We start from the raw sequence: 17,782 nt of genomic DNA on the forward strand, positions 1-17,782 counted from the left end.
AGAATATTTTGCCGAGTGAAAGCATACGCTTCTGCAGTAGAACGGGAAGGTACAATTATCGTTTGCGGTAACTTCTTTCATTTCTCTAACGTTTAAAATCATATTCATGAAGTTTCATGAATTGCATTGACCTCCACTTTTAAATTGTCTCTGGCCTCGCTTCTCTAGCCAAGTTCTTCCCCCATATTACTCCGAAAACATCGATCCCATCGAAGGTAAAGAATCGCGCAAATATCGCGTACAGAAATCCGCAAAAATTGATTACGTAATTCTCACAGTTACATCATGTATTCTGTGTTTAAAAGGCGTCACTTGCGGATTTATCGCTCGATTGGGACACCTAATACTCGCATCCATCACCAGTACAACATTGTTTGGTTTAACGTCGTCGTACACGCCCGAATTCTCTCAGATTCTTTACAGCGTCGCGATACGGCGCGGCCATTTATTTCGATATCAAGTTTCTCGCCGGAGGCTTCCCGCAGAGAAGCTGCTATAGAAATGGTGCAGCCATTCTATCGCGTTCGGATCTCGATTGCTTAAAGCCGCTAACGTAGTTACGTATTTTACGACGCGAAAGGAAATAACGACTCCGCGTCTGGCTCATGCTTTACCTTTACTACTGACCGCGACCACTTTTATTTGTTGCCACCTTCGCGACATCCTACGAGCGCGATTTCGATCGTGATATGGCATAAAAAGTGTAATGTAAAGTCACAAAAATACGTTAAACACAGTTTTGCTGTGGGCCTGATGTTAATAAACATAAAACGCATCTCCGACTTTGAAAGTGAAAAACAGCCTGTTAAAAGCTGGATTAAAACCACATCGTGATTTATTAGCCAGAAGTAATTTTCATTCAACGTATGCGCGTTAATTATTTTAGCTCGTTTAATTCCACATTAACAGTTCTCATTTAATATACGTATTCAGATCTTGCAAAAATTTCCATGCAAAATACCGCGCGCGCAAATTAAATATAAAAAAGAAAATATTCGGAAAATCTGGAAATATTTCAAAGATTTTTACTACATCATTCCGTTATACATCACTTTGCGTGTATCAAAAAAATTAATGCTTTATATTTTAAGAATTGAAACGTTTCAATAAACGCTAGTTTTCGAATCGTTAATAATCGCGAATTCTTGCACGCCTATAGATTCCGATAACTGATTTTTTTTACATAACGGTTGGTACATCTCCACGTACACAATACACACGCAATTACGTACGTGTTTCACCAAACTTTTAGTTGCAACGGGAAAAACTGAAACAAATTTTTAACATGTCGCACAATTTCGGAAATTCTCATCCATTATACAGTTATTCCCTTCGATCATTTTCAAAAATATTGCACCTTGAACTTGGTATATCAATGACGATATAAAAATCTTCCTAAAATATTTCGCAAAAATCCACACGTTAACTTTTATTTTTGCGGTAACCACTCTTCGCTGCATTATGTAAAATTGAAAGAGTTTCTTCGAGCTAGAAATTCGCATTTCGATTGCGCCACCGTTCCAAGCGGCCGCTTTAAAATCCGCTTGAAAAATGTACAAGTCACATCCGTTGCAACGGCGGTGTCTAAAAAGGAGCGCGTAAAAACCGAAGACGACCGTGTCGCGTAAATAATTTGTCGCACGTTCGGCGCTCTTGTCTCGTAAACTAAGACGCAACAAAACGACAACGGCGGAATCAATTTTCCTCGATGAAGCGCGCTTCTATTTCTCACGTGATTATTGGCGCGTCTGGACACGAAGTATCGGAAAGTGAAAGCCGATCCGCTTCTTCGATCGGAGGATGCTGCTAGCAGAAGCCAGTGGCACTCGAGAACCGAAGTAGCACGGATGCCCGATAGTCTGTGCCGCACTGAGATTGAATTATTTTTCTCTCGGAATAATTTCGCCATAAAATAAAACCAGTGCGAGTGTGCATGTGCATCCACACACTTATGTACATGCATACACACACACACACACACACACACACACACACACACACACACACACATCCACGCCCACCACTCACAGCATCAACCGCCTCGAGAGAAGCGATCTCGCCAGGTCTCACTCTCCTCTTTTCCCTCGGTCTCGGCCCCGCGTTTTCATCCTTGCTTCTTGCCATCGCCTTTTCTCGCTATCTCTCTCTTCGGCTATCTCCCCATCTCACCCTCGCCGACCAGGCCACTCGAGGCGAGTAACGTCGCTATTTTCCCCCACGTCTCCTTATATTACATTCTGGATACGACCGCGAGGACGACAGCGGTGGGAGCTGAAAATTCCTTTCCTCTCCTGTTTCTGTCAGTGAATATCTTATCATAATACCGGAGCGCCATTGTTTCCGCGAGATTGTCGGACCCCCGCAAAGCAACCTACGGACCAATCCCATCGGTATATCCGCCTCTCCGTCCGGCTTCTGTCGAAGACATCAAAACCATCTGCAATGTGAAAGCCTGGCCGCGACGGAACAAACGTTATTTCGACGTATCTCGTGGAAGTACATTGCGCATCTTCGACTTGACGGAAGCGGGGATACTTGCGGAACGCAGCATGCGTTCAGGCACCGCCGCTCTTCCGTTCGATGCAGCCGCGATGTTAGTGCAACCGGCCGCCGGATGCCGGAACGCCCCGGAAGTATGCCTCGGCGATGAGGCGGTATTTGCAAACTTTGAGTTCGCGCATGTTCCGATATTGCGCCACGTGCCGTGCACGATATAGCTGAACCTTGTTCGTTTAAACTTCTCGTTTGCCTTTTCTTCTTTCCTTTTGTTTTTCTTTTTTCTCTCTTTCTTTCTCTCTCTCTTTCTCCATTTTACGTCCCTCTACCCGTGAGAGAAACGGCTTCTTACTTATAAAAGCGTGTAGCGCCTCGTAATACTTTCCGCTTCGATTTGCACTTTTTTCCTATGCCCCCGCCTCCTCGTATTCGCCGGCCAGGTTTTTACGGCACTGCCCGGTGGGAAGAATCGTCGGTGCTTTCGTAAAATAAAGCCGGCGCATTGTTCTCGAGAGCGAGGGAGATGAATCAAGAAGAATGAATCCAGACTCTTTTATTACAGGAAAATTGGACAACTCGGGAGATCAATTACGTAATTTTCCTCTAGGGGTGGAAAGAGACGGGAACCGAAAGATGATAAGCGAAAATCTCTTCGCGTGGAACTTGCTGAAATCGCGCTCAACTTCTTTCAACGTTAAACAATGAGACCTCACGTGGGATTTCAAACGAACCAGAGTCGCAAGCGAACAAGTTCGCTAACGATTGTACGATTACTCGATAGATTTAGCGATTAGAATTCTCAGCGGTGTCTAACGACGCGATTGAAAATTGACTGGTCCCTTAATGTAATATCGTGTCTCCTGCGCAAATAATTATTAATATAATTATTATAATATTAATTACGGTAATCATGTCCTCGAGTTTATGTGCGATATGTGAATACATTGTAAAATACGATACGATCACATCCCGCATGAGACATGCTTACATTAGACACTCAACATGCACATGCACGCGGTGCACATACGTGAGCTTATTGTAAGTACGTAGACGAGAACCCCGAACACGGTATTCACAATATATATTTCAGATTAACGCTATTATGATGAAGAACTCATCAACGCTCTTCCGTGCTTCGCGTTTTGATGCATATTCATTATTATATTCCTCATTTATATCAGTCTTGTAACGTACGCCGGGCGATTCTTATGCATGGAACGACTCGTTACGCCATCACACATACCGGTCTGCAATTTGGCGGCTTGACAGGAAATTAAAACTATACTTCACCGTTCGAAATACGGTATTATACGCGTCAACGAGCCGTTAATCGTCGCTATTGCGCCGTCACGTGCGCTTTAACGAGAGTAACGAATCATGAGCAACGAAGCACCGCCGTCCACCTCGAGTGGCATAAAATGTTTGTCAAAGCAACGCGCGCACGCTAAGCCTCGTGCAACGTCAATTTATATTGCGGAACAGGGTATTTAAAACATTTATTTCGCGTTACCGAATGGAAAGTTACACGAACGAGAGCGATATTAGTTCCGTAATCTCGCTGCGACATGACGTATCGTTCGCGTTTGCAACGTATCACCGAGGCATCAATAATGCATCGCGAAATGTTTATTTTCATCATCACGCGTGACGATGCCATTATGAAACGCATTCAATTTTCGCGTACATAATGAGCAATACAATAATTACAATTTACGATACTCGCAACGTGAAATTCTCGCGCTGCCCGAACAGCGAGAGAGAAACGGAGAGAGAGAGAGAGAGATCTTTGTTTTTTTTCATTTTCGCAAATCGGAGAAATTTACAGAGTTGTTTGATGTTATCTTGATGTTTTCACTTTACACACATACAAATATTAGCATATTATAATAATAACATAAATATATCGTCCTACATTTTTCGCTTATCCTGCAATGACTATTTTCAATATGAAACATTCAGCGAACGAACAATGCCATAATTTACAGTAATTCAAAATACAATTTTTATACTCGGTTTATCAGCTCAAAAAGCAGTTGAAAAGCATTTTGATATTTGACGTTCTATTAGAGCGATATTCAATAACAGATATAAAAGTGCATTAAAATTGCACAAATATTTTGTTCTAAATATTTTCTTTTCCAATCAAAGAAAGTTAACATCACATTCGCGGAGTCAGAAAACGTATAACGCATATTTTTATTTGGACGGTTCAGTTTCCAAACGTAAAGCAATTTCTCTCTTTTAAAATTTCCTTTCTTTTCCTTGAAACTTCATTCACAAAAGGTAGTTCCGATTACGAATACATACGTGATCCCGGAAGAAAGTCGCGCTGAACCTAATCAGAACCTGATAAAAAATATAACACGAAACCTCTTTCGGTTCGCAGATGTGCCGAGCTTCTCGGAGCCGATTGGCAACGTAACTGCCGCCATCGGCAAAGAAGTCGCCCTCTCCTGCACCATCAGGAAGGTGGGAAACTACAAGGTAAGCAGCCGGCGAAATTTCGCAAGAAACGTGCAAGGGATGCGACGCAGCGCGGAGCCGACGATCGCGGGAAAGCGAGCATCGGGCGCTAATTAGCCGGCTTGGAAACGCATAAGCGCTCGCGCGCACATTATATACCTCTGGAGGGGCGATAAGGGAATCTGAAATTCGGATAATCCCGCGGGAATAAATGGGTCATTCTCCGGGAACTGGTTCTGGCAGATGTCAGGATACTGGGTGCCCCTTTTTGTGCCGCTCCCCCATCCGCGTAGTTTCTTGTATTTTTCCGCGGATGCGACTCGTAGTCGCGAGTTTTCCGCCTGTCTGCTTGAGATAAGTCGGGCTAATGCACATCGGTAGTCGCCGAGAAACGAAAAGGAAAGCAGCTATACGGGTAGTTATGCGGGCTCTTATTACCGCGGGATAGTTGCGCAATCGAGGCAACAAACGAGACAAAACGAGGAGCGGTCTCGCCGCTTCGCTACATCAAACGCTTTAATTTCGCACCGGTTTAAATTTCATTTGCATAAAAATATATGAAGGTGGAAGCTTCTTTTATGTCCGCGCGCGAAAGTTCAGTAACGCCCGGTTTACTTCGGGGTTAATATTTCTTCGCGCGTATCTGGAAAATAAGCTTCGCCTCGGGTTACTAAGGCAAGTGGCTAATATCGAACGTTGAAACAACTTTATGCTCGCGTCGCGTCTTCTCGATAATACCCGGGAAATAAAGAGGCGGAGGAACAACAGGACACCGGCGCGATTGCACAACGCATTTGACGGCAATTTGCAACGAATATATAGCTACATTCAATGGCCCATGCATGCCACCATAGTGGCACGTACAAATGTTTATCGGAGGATATCGAAAATTACCAATTTTGCATTGCCGACCTTTTTGCCATCGGCAGCCGGGGCGGCATTGAGCACGCATAATAACGTGGCACGAATCGATTAATTAAAGTCGTGCTGAATGTGAGAGAGCGAGATTAAAAAATCGCGTACAATTCGCTTTCTGCAACAGTCACGAATGGTGCGCATCTCTACGTGATTTTTTTCCTCCGAAATAAAGCTTTGACGTGCGATTAAACGCGTTAAAACTCGCGCGCGTCAGCGCGCCACCATTATTTTGTGTTATTTTAGCTACGGCGCTTTTAACGTGCAACCCATATGCGGCCGGTTGTAAAATAAAATTGGATAACCACAAATTTGTATGTGGTCGAATCGATCGTGCCAGCTCTGTAATTCTGCCCTGCGAATGCATCTTCGTCAAATGATCGCTAATTATAGCGACGCTGCGATATGAGAGTCACGCGGATTTTACAGGTGGTGTCATATCGGTGTTGAGTGAGCTAGAACGTAAAACCAAGCTCGTAACAATGGCACAACGGCAATCTGATTGATTCGGAAATAAAAGTCTAAAGCCGTGCATCCAAACCGATACGCACAAAAATGTATAACACTAATTACGTTAATAAAGAATAAAAGCCCTGTTACAACACGTTTCATAAAATTTCGTTTATTCAATACAAATCCAATTTACGTTTGCATGTTGCATGCGTTTGTGTATGAGAGACAGTTGTACGTTATATGTAGATGTAACATTAATCTATTAGTGATTATAGCATAAGTACACGAACTATCAAGATATATGTAGTAATATGTACAGAATATACATGATCTGTACTAAAAGATGACTTTTTAAAGATATGAAATAACAGTGCAGTAAAGATTAAAAGTGCATATTAATTAACAGAATTTCAAGCAATTAGTACGTTCGAAAAATATAAAGCGACATGAGATCATAACGATAGAGCCAGATATAATAGATTTTAACACGTAACTGACGAAGTGAATAAACAGAACAGTTTTTGTTACAACATTGCGAAAAATGCAGATAAAATAAAAAAAGTATAACAGGAAAAAGCAGAAGCGTAACTAATAGTTATAGCAGCCAATGTTTGGACCACGGCACGCGGAAATTTCGCACGGAGCAATAACTATTAGCTACGTTTCTACTTTTTTCCTGTTATATATATTTTTTTTCATGTGTCGATGATATTTCATCTCGGGATTGGCGAGAACAGTTAACAAATCTCGTTTTTCCGTGCATTTCATGAACTTTCCGCGTTACGGATAACATTTCACATCTCCGCGAAAGGTCGAATCGCATCTAAGCAGCTTAATTAAACGTTCGAGCGGTATAATACCCAGATATTCGCAATACTGCCACGGCGTTAATGTTCAGCGGGCGTAATTATCCTGTTTAATTTATTCCACGGCATCTTGCAGTTTACGATCCAGTAATTCATTCCGGGATACAAGATGTACACGCAGATAACAGCGATACACCTTCGCGATACGGTTCGCGTACTTTCATGCGCGGATTATATCTGCCCGGAGTTTCTACTCGTCTTTTCTCTTTTCTTCATTCTTTTTCATCGCGCACTACCTTTACGCGGACGCAACAGAATCGAACGCGCTTCGCGGGTTGCCCGAAAATACTCTTTGCAATGGTTGTTTGCCGTTCGGCATGTGTCTGACTCGTACCCTTTCGCGTTCGCTTAGTCGTATGTTCTTGCGTCGTTTTTATGTCTCCATATTTCGGAACTATGATACTTCGACAAATAAACTCGTATATTTGTACAGGGCTAAATAGTAATAAGAGCGCTGTATGCACTTGTTTTCCGTAGTTGCAAAGAAATATTGCAATAATGGCATACCCTTTAGTGAGAGAATACTTTTTGGGCTTGCAACGTCGATTATTAAAATAAAATTTCTGCGTAAGGTATTTTTCATATGCCAGAACATCGCAAGGTAATCCGAGTTCTTTTCATTTTAAATCACCCTGCGTGACTTTCGTAGTCAAGAACTAAATAATGTAACGTGCAAGAGAGCAAGTTTATACTAAAGTAACAGATATTCGAAAGGTGTGATCAACGCGCGCGCGCGTATTTTGCATATGAATTATATATTATTAAAAAATGTTAAAAATCACGCGACTTATATGACTCGAAAATTCATCCCTTGACTCGCGATAATTTCAAGTACGTCTTCATGGTCGCGTAAATTGCGACACGGACTCGCTCTCTCCGAAATGACGCGAAAAATGGTTGAGCAAACGGTTATCCATCGCGCGGCGTTTGTACGTGCCGGGCAAACACTGATGCAACGCGTACACGTGTGACCGAGAACTAGTTGTAAGTCTTCGTTATAAAATAAAGTTGCAGGAATGTAATTTATCCCACGGGACCGACTCTGTGCTGTTAACGCGTCGCTGATCAAAACTTCGCGGCACTTTGCTCTCGCGCGCACTTAACGCCTCAGTGCTAGTTTAAAACGCGAAACTGAAATACACACGTACAGATCTCTCGCGAGTGTTGAGCTATGTTCGAATGCAGTTTGTTAGATCTTGGCGCGAAAAACTTTCGGGCTTTCTGAAAGCACGCCTCTTGCCGTCGCATTATTATCAGGGATTAAAATCGACATGTAATTCCGATTAATCGTGATTTCGATGTTCAAACGTGTGATTTCTGCATTTAGCCGTGCCCATGGAAACACAGTCGGCACACAGTTTTTCCGCATCATCGGAAATCGAACTATGGCGGATTATATCGATTTCGAGCTTTTATCCCGCCTGACCGGGTTATTTCATATCGTTACACGTGCGATCGTATATATTGCGCGTGTATATATAGTGCCGTGCAGATTCGTTTAATATTTCTCAAGTTTCCATGTGCGCGTGTGTTCTTAGGGGAGCATGTAGTTAACATTTGCACGAGTAGTTCACCTGAGTGAACGTCCCACTTGGGATGGCAAGGCTTAGTAGTCGAGTCTGAAAACGATCAGACGGAATACATAATCTTCGACTTGGCGCGTACCCCGGTTACCAGCGAATGAAAATTTCACTCGCAAATATCAATAGCAACGTTGCTCGCGATATTGCATAACTGAAACCATTTGCACGTTTTAATGAGAACGGGCTAATCGGGTATTCCGATCGGAGTTTCATTCGTTGAACACTGCATCGGCCAGCGAGGAAACTGGCTCTAAAAGGCGATCGTAATGAATGAAAGGAAATGGAGGCAGCTACCGTTACTGGCGACACAAAAGTGCGATCCTAAAAGCGTGCAATTTTCAAGAGATTATAAAACGCCTTTTGCGACAAGTAGATAAAAATTCGCGCGCGCGCACACACACACACGCGTGCACAAGTAAGCGCGCGCTCGCACATCGATCCACACTTTAACAGCGGCTCTTTTTCTCGGCGCTTTATCTTCGCGGAGTTCCTCAGTGTTTTCTTACTATTCTTGTGCTCGTCTCGGCCGATCTTTCTAAAGCCTTCCACCTAAACGAAAAAAAAGAGAAGGCACCGACAAGTCTGAAGCTTTTAGTATCCGCGGCACCTTTTCAAGGAAGTAAAACGAGGCAAATCGCCGAGATGCAGCACGGTAGAGCCTGCCTCTTTTCTCCCCCCGTCGACGCAAAAGGTGGATCAAGAAAAAAATGGACGGAGATATCTTCTGTGAGTTGTACGTGACGGCTCTGATCCCTTAAATGTTCTCATTTGCACCGTCGCGGAAGTCGAAACGCCCGCTCGAAAGAAATCAAAGCGATCCTCACGCGTTTCCGCGAAGAGCGAAGGGAGAGACACCGAGCGCGCACTAGAATATTCGCGCCATTTCTCGTTGAATCTTTTTGTCACGATCTCGCGTCAGACGCAGCCGGGAGCTCTCTGTTAATTCCGTCTCTCCTTAAACGCCATCGGACACCAACGACCATTTTCTGTATGAATCAGATATAGCTCGTTACTCGAGTTAACGATCGCTCAATGTCGTTACTCGATTTTACTATTAGCGCGATCATGGTTATTGGCGAGCTCAAAACGGATTAGACCAATTCACATAAGATCATCAATTATCGGAGACTAACGATGAGATGGGATAGGATAGGGTAAGCTTTGACCGGTGAAATATAATATCCAATAAACATAAATCCGGTCGCGTTTTCTCAATATCCCGTACATAAACCAATTATATACTTCAAGGGGTGCACGCGCAAAAGGAGAGGTAAAGGATCACGTGATTAGAAATTAGTATGAGTACAATAATATGAATAACGATGTTTCGAAGAACACGTCCCGACGAATTTAGTTGCTTATGACGATTCATTTATCACCGTCAGCCCTCTATGTCTCTCCTCTCTCTCTCTCTCTCTCTCTCGCGCGCGCGCGCGCGCGCGAGATATCGTCCTTTATAGTTGAGCGAAGTTACAAGTTTACTAAGTCATATCTCACTGCCCGCTCAAGAGAATGTTCACTCCTCTTGTTGTTCGGTGAACTTAACACGCGTTATGTAATCGTGATGCAGAAACACCTTTCTATCTATCTCTATCTCTGTCTTTCTCTCATACGCGTCGCGATCATGATACATTTCGCAACGCACAGCTGTGTAATTTTACATTCATTCGCAGAACTGTCGTTACCTCTAGTACCTCTAGAGATTACTGTCAACTTTGCGCAGTCTCTCTTTAACACTCGAAGCCCCTAGCAACGCAGTCGATGATTAGTTACACGTCTCTGGTAATCTTCGTTCCCTTCGAAATCAACAGGCTTGTATACTAGGTCGCTGCTGTTTAAGATCGCCGCAATAACGGCCGAGCTCCTTTTTGCGAGGGAAAAGTTATACACTGTCTCCCTGTTTACGAAGACCAACAAGAACCCGTCGTCCCTGAGCTTTGGCGTTCCGAGCTCGTCTTCTTGCCTCTCGTTCATAGTAACAGCTCCACCGTCGACAATACCCGGGGAGAAACTTCGTCGGTGGCATCTCTCCTTTTTCGCTCCTTCACCCCGTTTCACCACCCATCCACCGCCGCGAGTGCTTACTACGGTATCCCCGGCCGTTTCTACTGACGTTCCCATCAAGCATCGATGAACGCGAGCGGTTTTCGGTGATGCTGTTCCCCGAAGAGGGGACGAGAGGGCTATGCTCGCCGGGCGGCAGCAGCAGATTGTCGAGACGCGGCAGGATTGGGAGAGAGGGGGTGCGAGTTGGCCGGAGTGGTGTTTCCCCAGGGTAAGCATGAGCATATACTTGCCCGGGGCTTATTCAGACAAATCGGTGATTGCTGCGGAGGCGAGCGAAAGGGTAGCTCGCCACCGCTGCTGCCATCACCACCACCATCGCACCAGCAGCACCCTCACTAACATTACCACCACCGGCCGCCTATTCCCTTCGCCATCAGCACACTGCGCCGGGATACCCCACGCCACAAACACGTTGCGCTTCCTATCGGCGCACAACGAGAGAGAGAGAGAGAGAGAGAGAGAGAGAGAGAGAGAGACATTATACTAAAATCCACCGCGGATGCGGAAAGGTAGAGCGACAGAGACGAAGAGCTGCGCAGACAGAAGGAGAACACAGGCGGAAATGGCAGAGTGGAGAGCGAGAAGGACTGAACGCGGTGTAGCGCACGAGGAGTTGTCTGCGAGATGGCGAGAGTAGGAGAGAGAAAGACAAAGAAAGAGGATGGCGAGAGGACGAAGGAGGGAACGCAGTCGGACTGAAGGGGAGTCAGGGAGAGAGAAGAATGATTGTTTCCATGATTACAATGGAGCGAGGAAGAGACGAAAAGGGATGGTGAGAGGCGAAGTGGAAGCGCGCGGAGAGCTGCGGCTAACAGTGGTATGAGGAGCAATCTCTTAGCGCTAACGTAGATTCGTGGGACGAGATCTCTCGAAATATTACACCGAGGAGTATCCCAACCGACCGCCGACGTGGACGTGCCCACCGGGGAATTTCGTAACTGGCGCGATGTAATGTGTGTCAGCCGTCGAGGCCGTCCGGGAGACCCGGCTTTCCCGGGGAAAATACTTTGCACCTCGTTTGAACGGCGACGAGAGACGCGAGCGAGGGGATGGAAGACCTTAGTACGTAGCCGCCGGCACCGGATCCGTCACGGACGATTCACGGGGGGAGATTTATACTCGAGCGACGAAGGAACGTAAGCCTTAGATTCAAGGTGCTAATGCTCTTACAAAGACTAGCGGTGGAAATGGCGGTCGAGCGGTTCCGTTCGGGGAAGAGTATAGAAACTCGTTTTTAATTTATCAGCCGGAGAGGAAGTCTTTCTCTCCACCTCTTCCCGTTCTTGCAACGGACCCTTCTTGTTGCAACGAACTCGCGGAAAATCCCCGGATAAAAGCACGCCCGGAGACGAGAGTGGTAGTGAAAATGGTACGTATGTACAAGCGTACACACAGACGACACGGATAACTAGAGGTACAGTACTTTATTTATTAAGTTAAGGGACACAATAAAAGTACACGCTCGGGAGAAGTAACTCTCGAACTACGACGAAGACAAGGAATCGTACATAGCGACGTGCAACGATCGGCATGCTACGTTCCATCGGACGATGAGTTATCCCGCTCAAAGGATTCAAGCCGATTACGCATTGCTTCCGAATACTCCGTCTAATCTCGTCAAACTCGGTTCCGGGTGCAATCACTCGGTGCGATCGCTCCGCCCGCTCCGCGAGTAATTCGATCAAACAATCGCTTATTTGATATAATTGTCTAGCAGGTATTACTTACTGAGCAAATTTAGACTGATATGTATTGTATATTCTTTCTTATAAACATATCTCTAATAATGAACCAGTTTCTCGTTTCTCAGTGTGCGATGCTTACATCGATGACATCAAGCAATGCTCATCTAAGTGTAAATTAAGCAATGTATAATATAATTATTAATTACTTCTTAACATCAATTAGGACAATCCCTCATTTTTAAATCAACTTTTGATATACCAGCAGTAAATTTCATTTAAATATCTTATTCTCTTCGCGTTTAATTAGGGAACGCACTTTCAGCACTTTCAAAGTGCTTTATGCAGAAAGGGACGATCTGTATCTCCGACAGTCTAATTAATATTAAAGTCTCTTTGATAAAAAGGATTATCACTATTGAGCATCCGCAAGCAGTTTGATACGAACCTAATGCAATCATCCGTCTTCCGAGCCCCAATCGAGCGCGACACAATTACTGATAATTAAATTTTAATAAAGTGAATATTAAAATAAAGAATCTTCTTACAAGAGCTTTCTCTTGCGATTCTCTCTATCAAAGGAACTACAAATATTGAGTCTAGAATCGTAAATTAATAATGTGCCATTTTCAGTCTCAACACGTAAACGAATCCAATATAATGCGACTACGGACAATTTTATTATTTATGGTTTCTAAATCCGATCAAAATTTTACGCGTCAAGGATTAGGGATTAAAACATGTTACTCCACCACGACGAAACTGGATGAAGGAACAAATATCTACCTAAACGTGCAGCGAAATAGAAATTTCAGATTCATATTTCATTAATTACCTATCCTTTCCAATCAGAGATTACGTAGACTACGGATATCCGGCAGTTTTCAGGATCGTGACCATGCAAAATGTCTGACTAAGTCGCCGTTTGAGTTCTCGAGGAAGTTTTTATACGATAAGCATGCCGTTTCCGCAGGGGGCAGACGACATTATTCCGGGATCGAACGAATCGTTATCGTCCCCGTGAAGATAATGACTTTGGTAGTGGGCGCCGTTAATACCTCCTCTCCTTTCATACGGGACAAACTGTTGTTCCTACGCGACAATGTACTTAAAGCACCATCGATTGCATCCCGATAAGGAAAGGATTCAAACGACGATTCGTCGTCATTTCTGTTTTCTCGCGTTCCATCCTTCTTGATCTCCGCTCAATGGCTGTAGGCACGGACGTCTCGTTTTTCGCGCAAATGGTTCGTCTTTACCGGAAACTCAATTTATATTGGACTACTTATGTATCGATTCGATTAAGCTATGCGGCGCACGGCTCGCCGCTTCCCCATTACCATGATCGCAAATAACACTGCTATACAAAAGAAAAGCTAGACCATTTTCTTGCGAGGAAACAGAATATTGCGATCATTTTTCTGGCTGAAATTTTCGAAAGTGCCTTCGCATTTTCGCGTACTTTCCACGCCTTCGCGTTTTGTCTGTATAGAGTATAAATTTCATCTTATATGTGCGTTCTTTCTTCCTTAACCGTATCAGCTGTAATCTTTAGAGTTGTACAATACATTTTCATGTTCTTCAATGCAAAGAATTTTGTAAAGATGTTTATGTTACTTTCCGGACTAATGATACACAAAATTGGCACAAAAACTCACACTTCCATCATTTTATATGATGTCACATAATATCTCATCAATATATCAAATACAGTTCTTACAAACACAAAAGTAGAAAGTTTCCAAAATTTATTAACCCACAAAATATCATTATTTTCCGCACAGCTCCCTACAATCGACTCAATATCAACATCTATCAAGGATGCAATGTGTGTCCTCAAGGCCAATTAACCCTGTTTTCGGCGATCAACCCTTCGTCCCGAGCTCGCCGTCGAGGTTGCGGCGGGGTGTACACGCGTGTCGCGCAGAAACGGGTGTACGGATAACGTACACCCATTGCCGGTGGTGACCTGGCGCGGCATGTAACCGGCTGCGCGCGTATGACCGGGGGTGGTTATATGGGTCGCACAACAGTCACTTGAGATTAATTACCAAGTGCATCGTTAGAGATAACGCGGCAGCAGAAAGCTGGCGACGGTTAAGTGAGGCGGCTGGCGCCCAGATACGACGTTAAATTGAACCTTTCGCCGCCGCTGATTCCTGCACTGCCATCGCCAACCGCACCGGGGGGTTTCCGACCATGCCGGTACCGAAGCGTGTACTCGCCTAAAAGCAATTAATGTCGACGTGTGCACGTAACACGCGCGAGCGGACGTACGCACGCGTGTGCACTCGACGATAGCACCGCGATATAATATTGCTCGGAGAGCCTTCTCGTACATGCCGGCTTCGTCAAACCCCGCTAGTGGAACACGAGCGAAAGGCGATACCTGATGTTAATCTCGGCACGCGGTTGTCGGATATCATTACGGGCCATGGACCACGGACCGAGCCATTCCAAGTTAATAGTTTGAACTGATCGTCCGTAAAAGTAGGTGCGCGAACGATCGAGAACTGAATCTCTCGGCTGTCTCTGCTTTATCTCGTGTAATATTGTGCACTGAGCGTTTGTGTTGCATTAGATGTGCGCTAACAGAATCATAGTACGAATGCATGATGAGTAAGACAGCAGATAATTATAAAGGAATTTTTAAGCTCTACATTTTTAAACACTGAAAACTTCGTCTGAGGAAAATGTCCGCAGTGTTTCATGTAGATTCTAATTATAAATTAAAGTACACAGAAAGTTATACAGAGAGAATGATTATTCGTTAGTAGTCTGTAATTTCAATATCCTGTTCTTCATTTTTCGTAAAGTTTTCAGTAAAAGTTGCGAGACTGTTTAATGACATTCCTTGAGCAGACATTCCACTGAAGCATCTGCTTCAACAATCTTTGAAAAATATGGTGGACATTCGCGGAAGATCCATTAAAGTCGCGCAAGAATAACATCCCGCTCCGGAAAGGTAACTTAAGTAAAATAACATCATTTCTTCAACAGCACTCTCTTCTCCCAACTATTTTTTAAAGCGCAAAGATTAGCTTCGAATATCACAGAAAATTTATGGACTTTAGAAAGTCGATTTCAGATTGCCCAGAACAAATATCCCATGTCGATGCGACGAGACATTCTATACACGTTTATGATCCCACGAATATTCGCAAGTCGTTATCAAGTGATCATTTGCAAAGTCGCGAGCGGAAATTCTCTGCGGGCTTTCAACAAAATTTTAAGTAGGAAGAGATACCGATATTTATTCAGATCAATTCGAATCCGTGTCCGCTAAAGAGAGACAACCCCCATGGTTGAGCTTCCATTTCGCGATTGGTTCGATCGGCTGCGAAAAAGGCTGAGTCTCTTTTCGTTTTGATGAAAGAAAAATCCTGATATTTGTGTGTCACTGATCCGCAGGTGGGATGGCTACGTGCCGAGGATCAGACGATACTATCCATGGGGGATCGACGAGTCACCCAATCATCCCGTTTCTTCGTCACTTTGGAGAACGCGAAGACCAAGAATCAGACGCAGTCGCGGGAGGACGAGGAGGCCACTTGGCAGCTGCATATTCGGGCACTGAAGGAGGCCGACCGTGGCTGCTACATGTGCCAACTCAACACCAAGCCCATGTTGAGCCAGTTGGGATGCGTGGATGTCCTAGGTATGCCTAATTGCACGCGTTACGCTGCATTCCGGTCGACCGGCCAGGTTTGCGGCCGGTCGGTAGAGACGTCACGCACGCACGCATTGCGTTTCGATTAGACTGGGGCCGGCTTTGGGGCCGGAAAATGTGCGTGCCTCGCCACTGCAGCGACGCGTTTGAATAGGCCGTCGGGCGCGTATGCACGTGCGTATCGCGCGTACGGAGAGCTACGAGGAGATTCCACCTCGCGCCTATACGTGTAGGCCGTCTGACTGCCTACGCGTGCAGCCGCAATTGTTACCTTGCGGCAATTTACGCGACTGATTTGCATCTGGCAACTTTGCAAAGGTAGTAAAATGCAGAGCGACATGAAAGTCTATCAAACTTACAAGTAACTCATCTTAAAGAATCTATGAAATTTGGCGTATTTGCATGCGTGTTGTTGACAGACTTAATCTGATTAATTTGAAAATTACTTCGCGTGTTCTTCGACACATGTTCCCTGCAGGAGAATATAATATCGGTTCGGCTAGGGGGGGAGTTACTCCATGAGGAACATTATCGGTCATATAAGAAACGTTAACGGCCACGCCGTTTAATTTATAGTTTAATTAAACGCGCGATAACAAAGTTCGAAAGTCTACCAGTGTTCACTGACTGCGTCAGCTGATGGATGCTCTTACTTTGTGGCTCGTGCGCCAAACGTCAAACTAAACTGTTCCTATTAAATTTACATTATCTCCTTTTAACGTTAATTTGTACCGCGGCGTAACGCACGCGCGCAGCTCTATATTTGCCTTGCGCGGCTTATATCGCAGTGGCAATATCCTGGACACAGCGGTGTTCCTCGCTACTGTACACGCTACAATTTCGGTGCAAAGGTATGCGCGATGCACTCTTGCTGCAACGTTCTATGTTGCGGCATCGTGAAATGCACGTGAAATTTCACTTTTATATCGCGCTGTCGAGCCGGCAGCGGTCCCGCACGAGTAATATCATCTACTTTGTGCGTGAGGGAGGTCAGGAATGGGCCAAAGGATGAACGGGAATGCGTAGCATCGCGTGCACGCCTGTTTGTCGTCAGGCACCAAAAAGCGGTCTCCCACTGCCGAATGGAATAAAATTCCTTTGTGTGGAAACACGAGAAAAAATACTGGCCTTTTTTCCTCTCTCTCTCTCTCTCTTTTTCTTTTTTTTTCTACGTTGCCCCGTTGGTCGACAGTTGGTGTATGTCCTGTGCCACGGCATGCTTGTCCGACGTGAATGATTGTAGCTGAAACGAATCGAACGGCTCTCTCAATTGGACGAAATTCCATCAGCGGAGCTTTTCTTCCGCCATGAGGATGTCCCGTCGATATTTCATTTCCGTCGAGTGCGACGGGAATGACTTTGAGATGATTTCTCGGTCGTCAACACTGCAGCAACGTTCTCGGTTAGATCAAGTCAGAACGACGGCAATACTGATTTTTTATGATCCGCGTACGCGTGTAGTGACCGGTGGTTGTTCACCAGATTCTGTTCCGGCCGAGAGTCGAAAGATGCTGAAAGCTTACATAAAGACGTATCATTTCGCACGTTTTGATGAAATTCGTAAATTGTTCCACCACCGTAGACAAC

At 44.7% G+C, this 17,782-nt stretch overlaps 1 protein-coding gene across 1 annotated transcript in view; it reads left to right on the forward strand.

Annotated features, from left to right (window-relative positions):
* Positions 1–17,782, forward strand: part of LOC105280421 (polycomb protein Sfmbt) — a 54,824-nt gene that overhangs the window by 20,432 nt on the left and 16,610 nt on the right. Inside the window, 3 exon segments of the mRNA XM_011340981.3 lie at positions 3,059–3,088; positions 4,883–4,980; positions 15,937–16,183. Of these exon segments, the coding sequence (XP_011339283.2) occupies positions 3,059–3,088; positions 4,883–4,980; positions 15,937–16,183 (375 nt within the window).

Source organism: Ooceraea biroi, chromosome 4 (genome assembly GCF_003672135.1).
Source record: "Ooceraea biroi isolate clonal line C1 chromosome 4, Obir_v5.4, whole genome shotgun sequence".
NCBI lineage: Eukaryota > Metazoa > Arthropoda > Insecta > Hymenoptera > Formicidae > Ooceraea > Ooceraea biroi.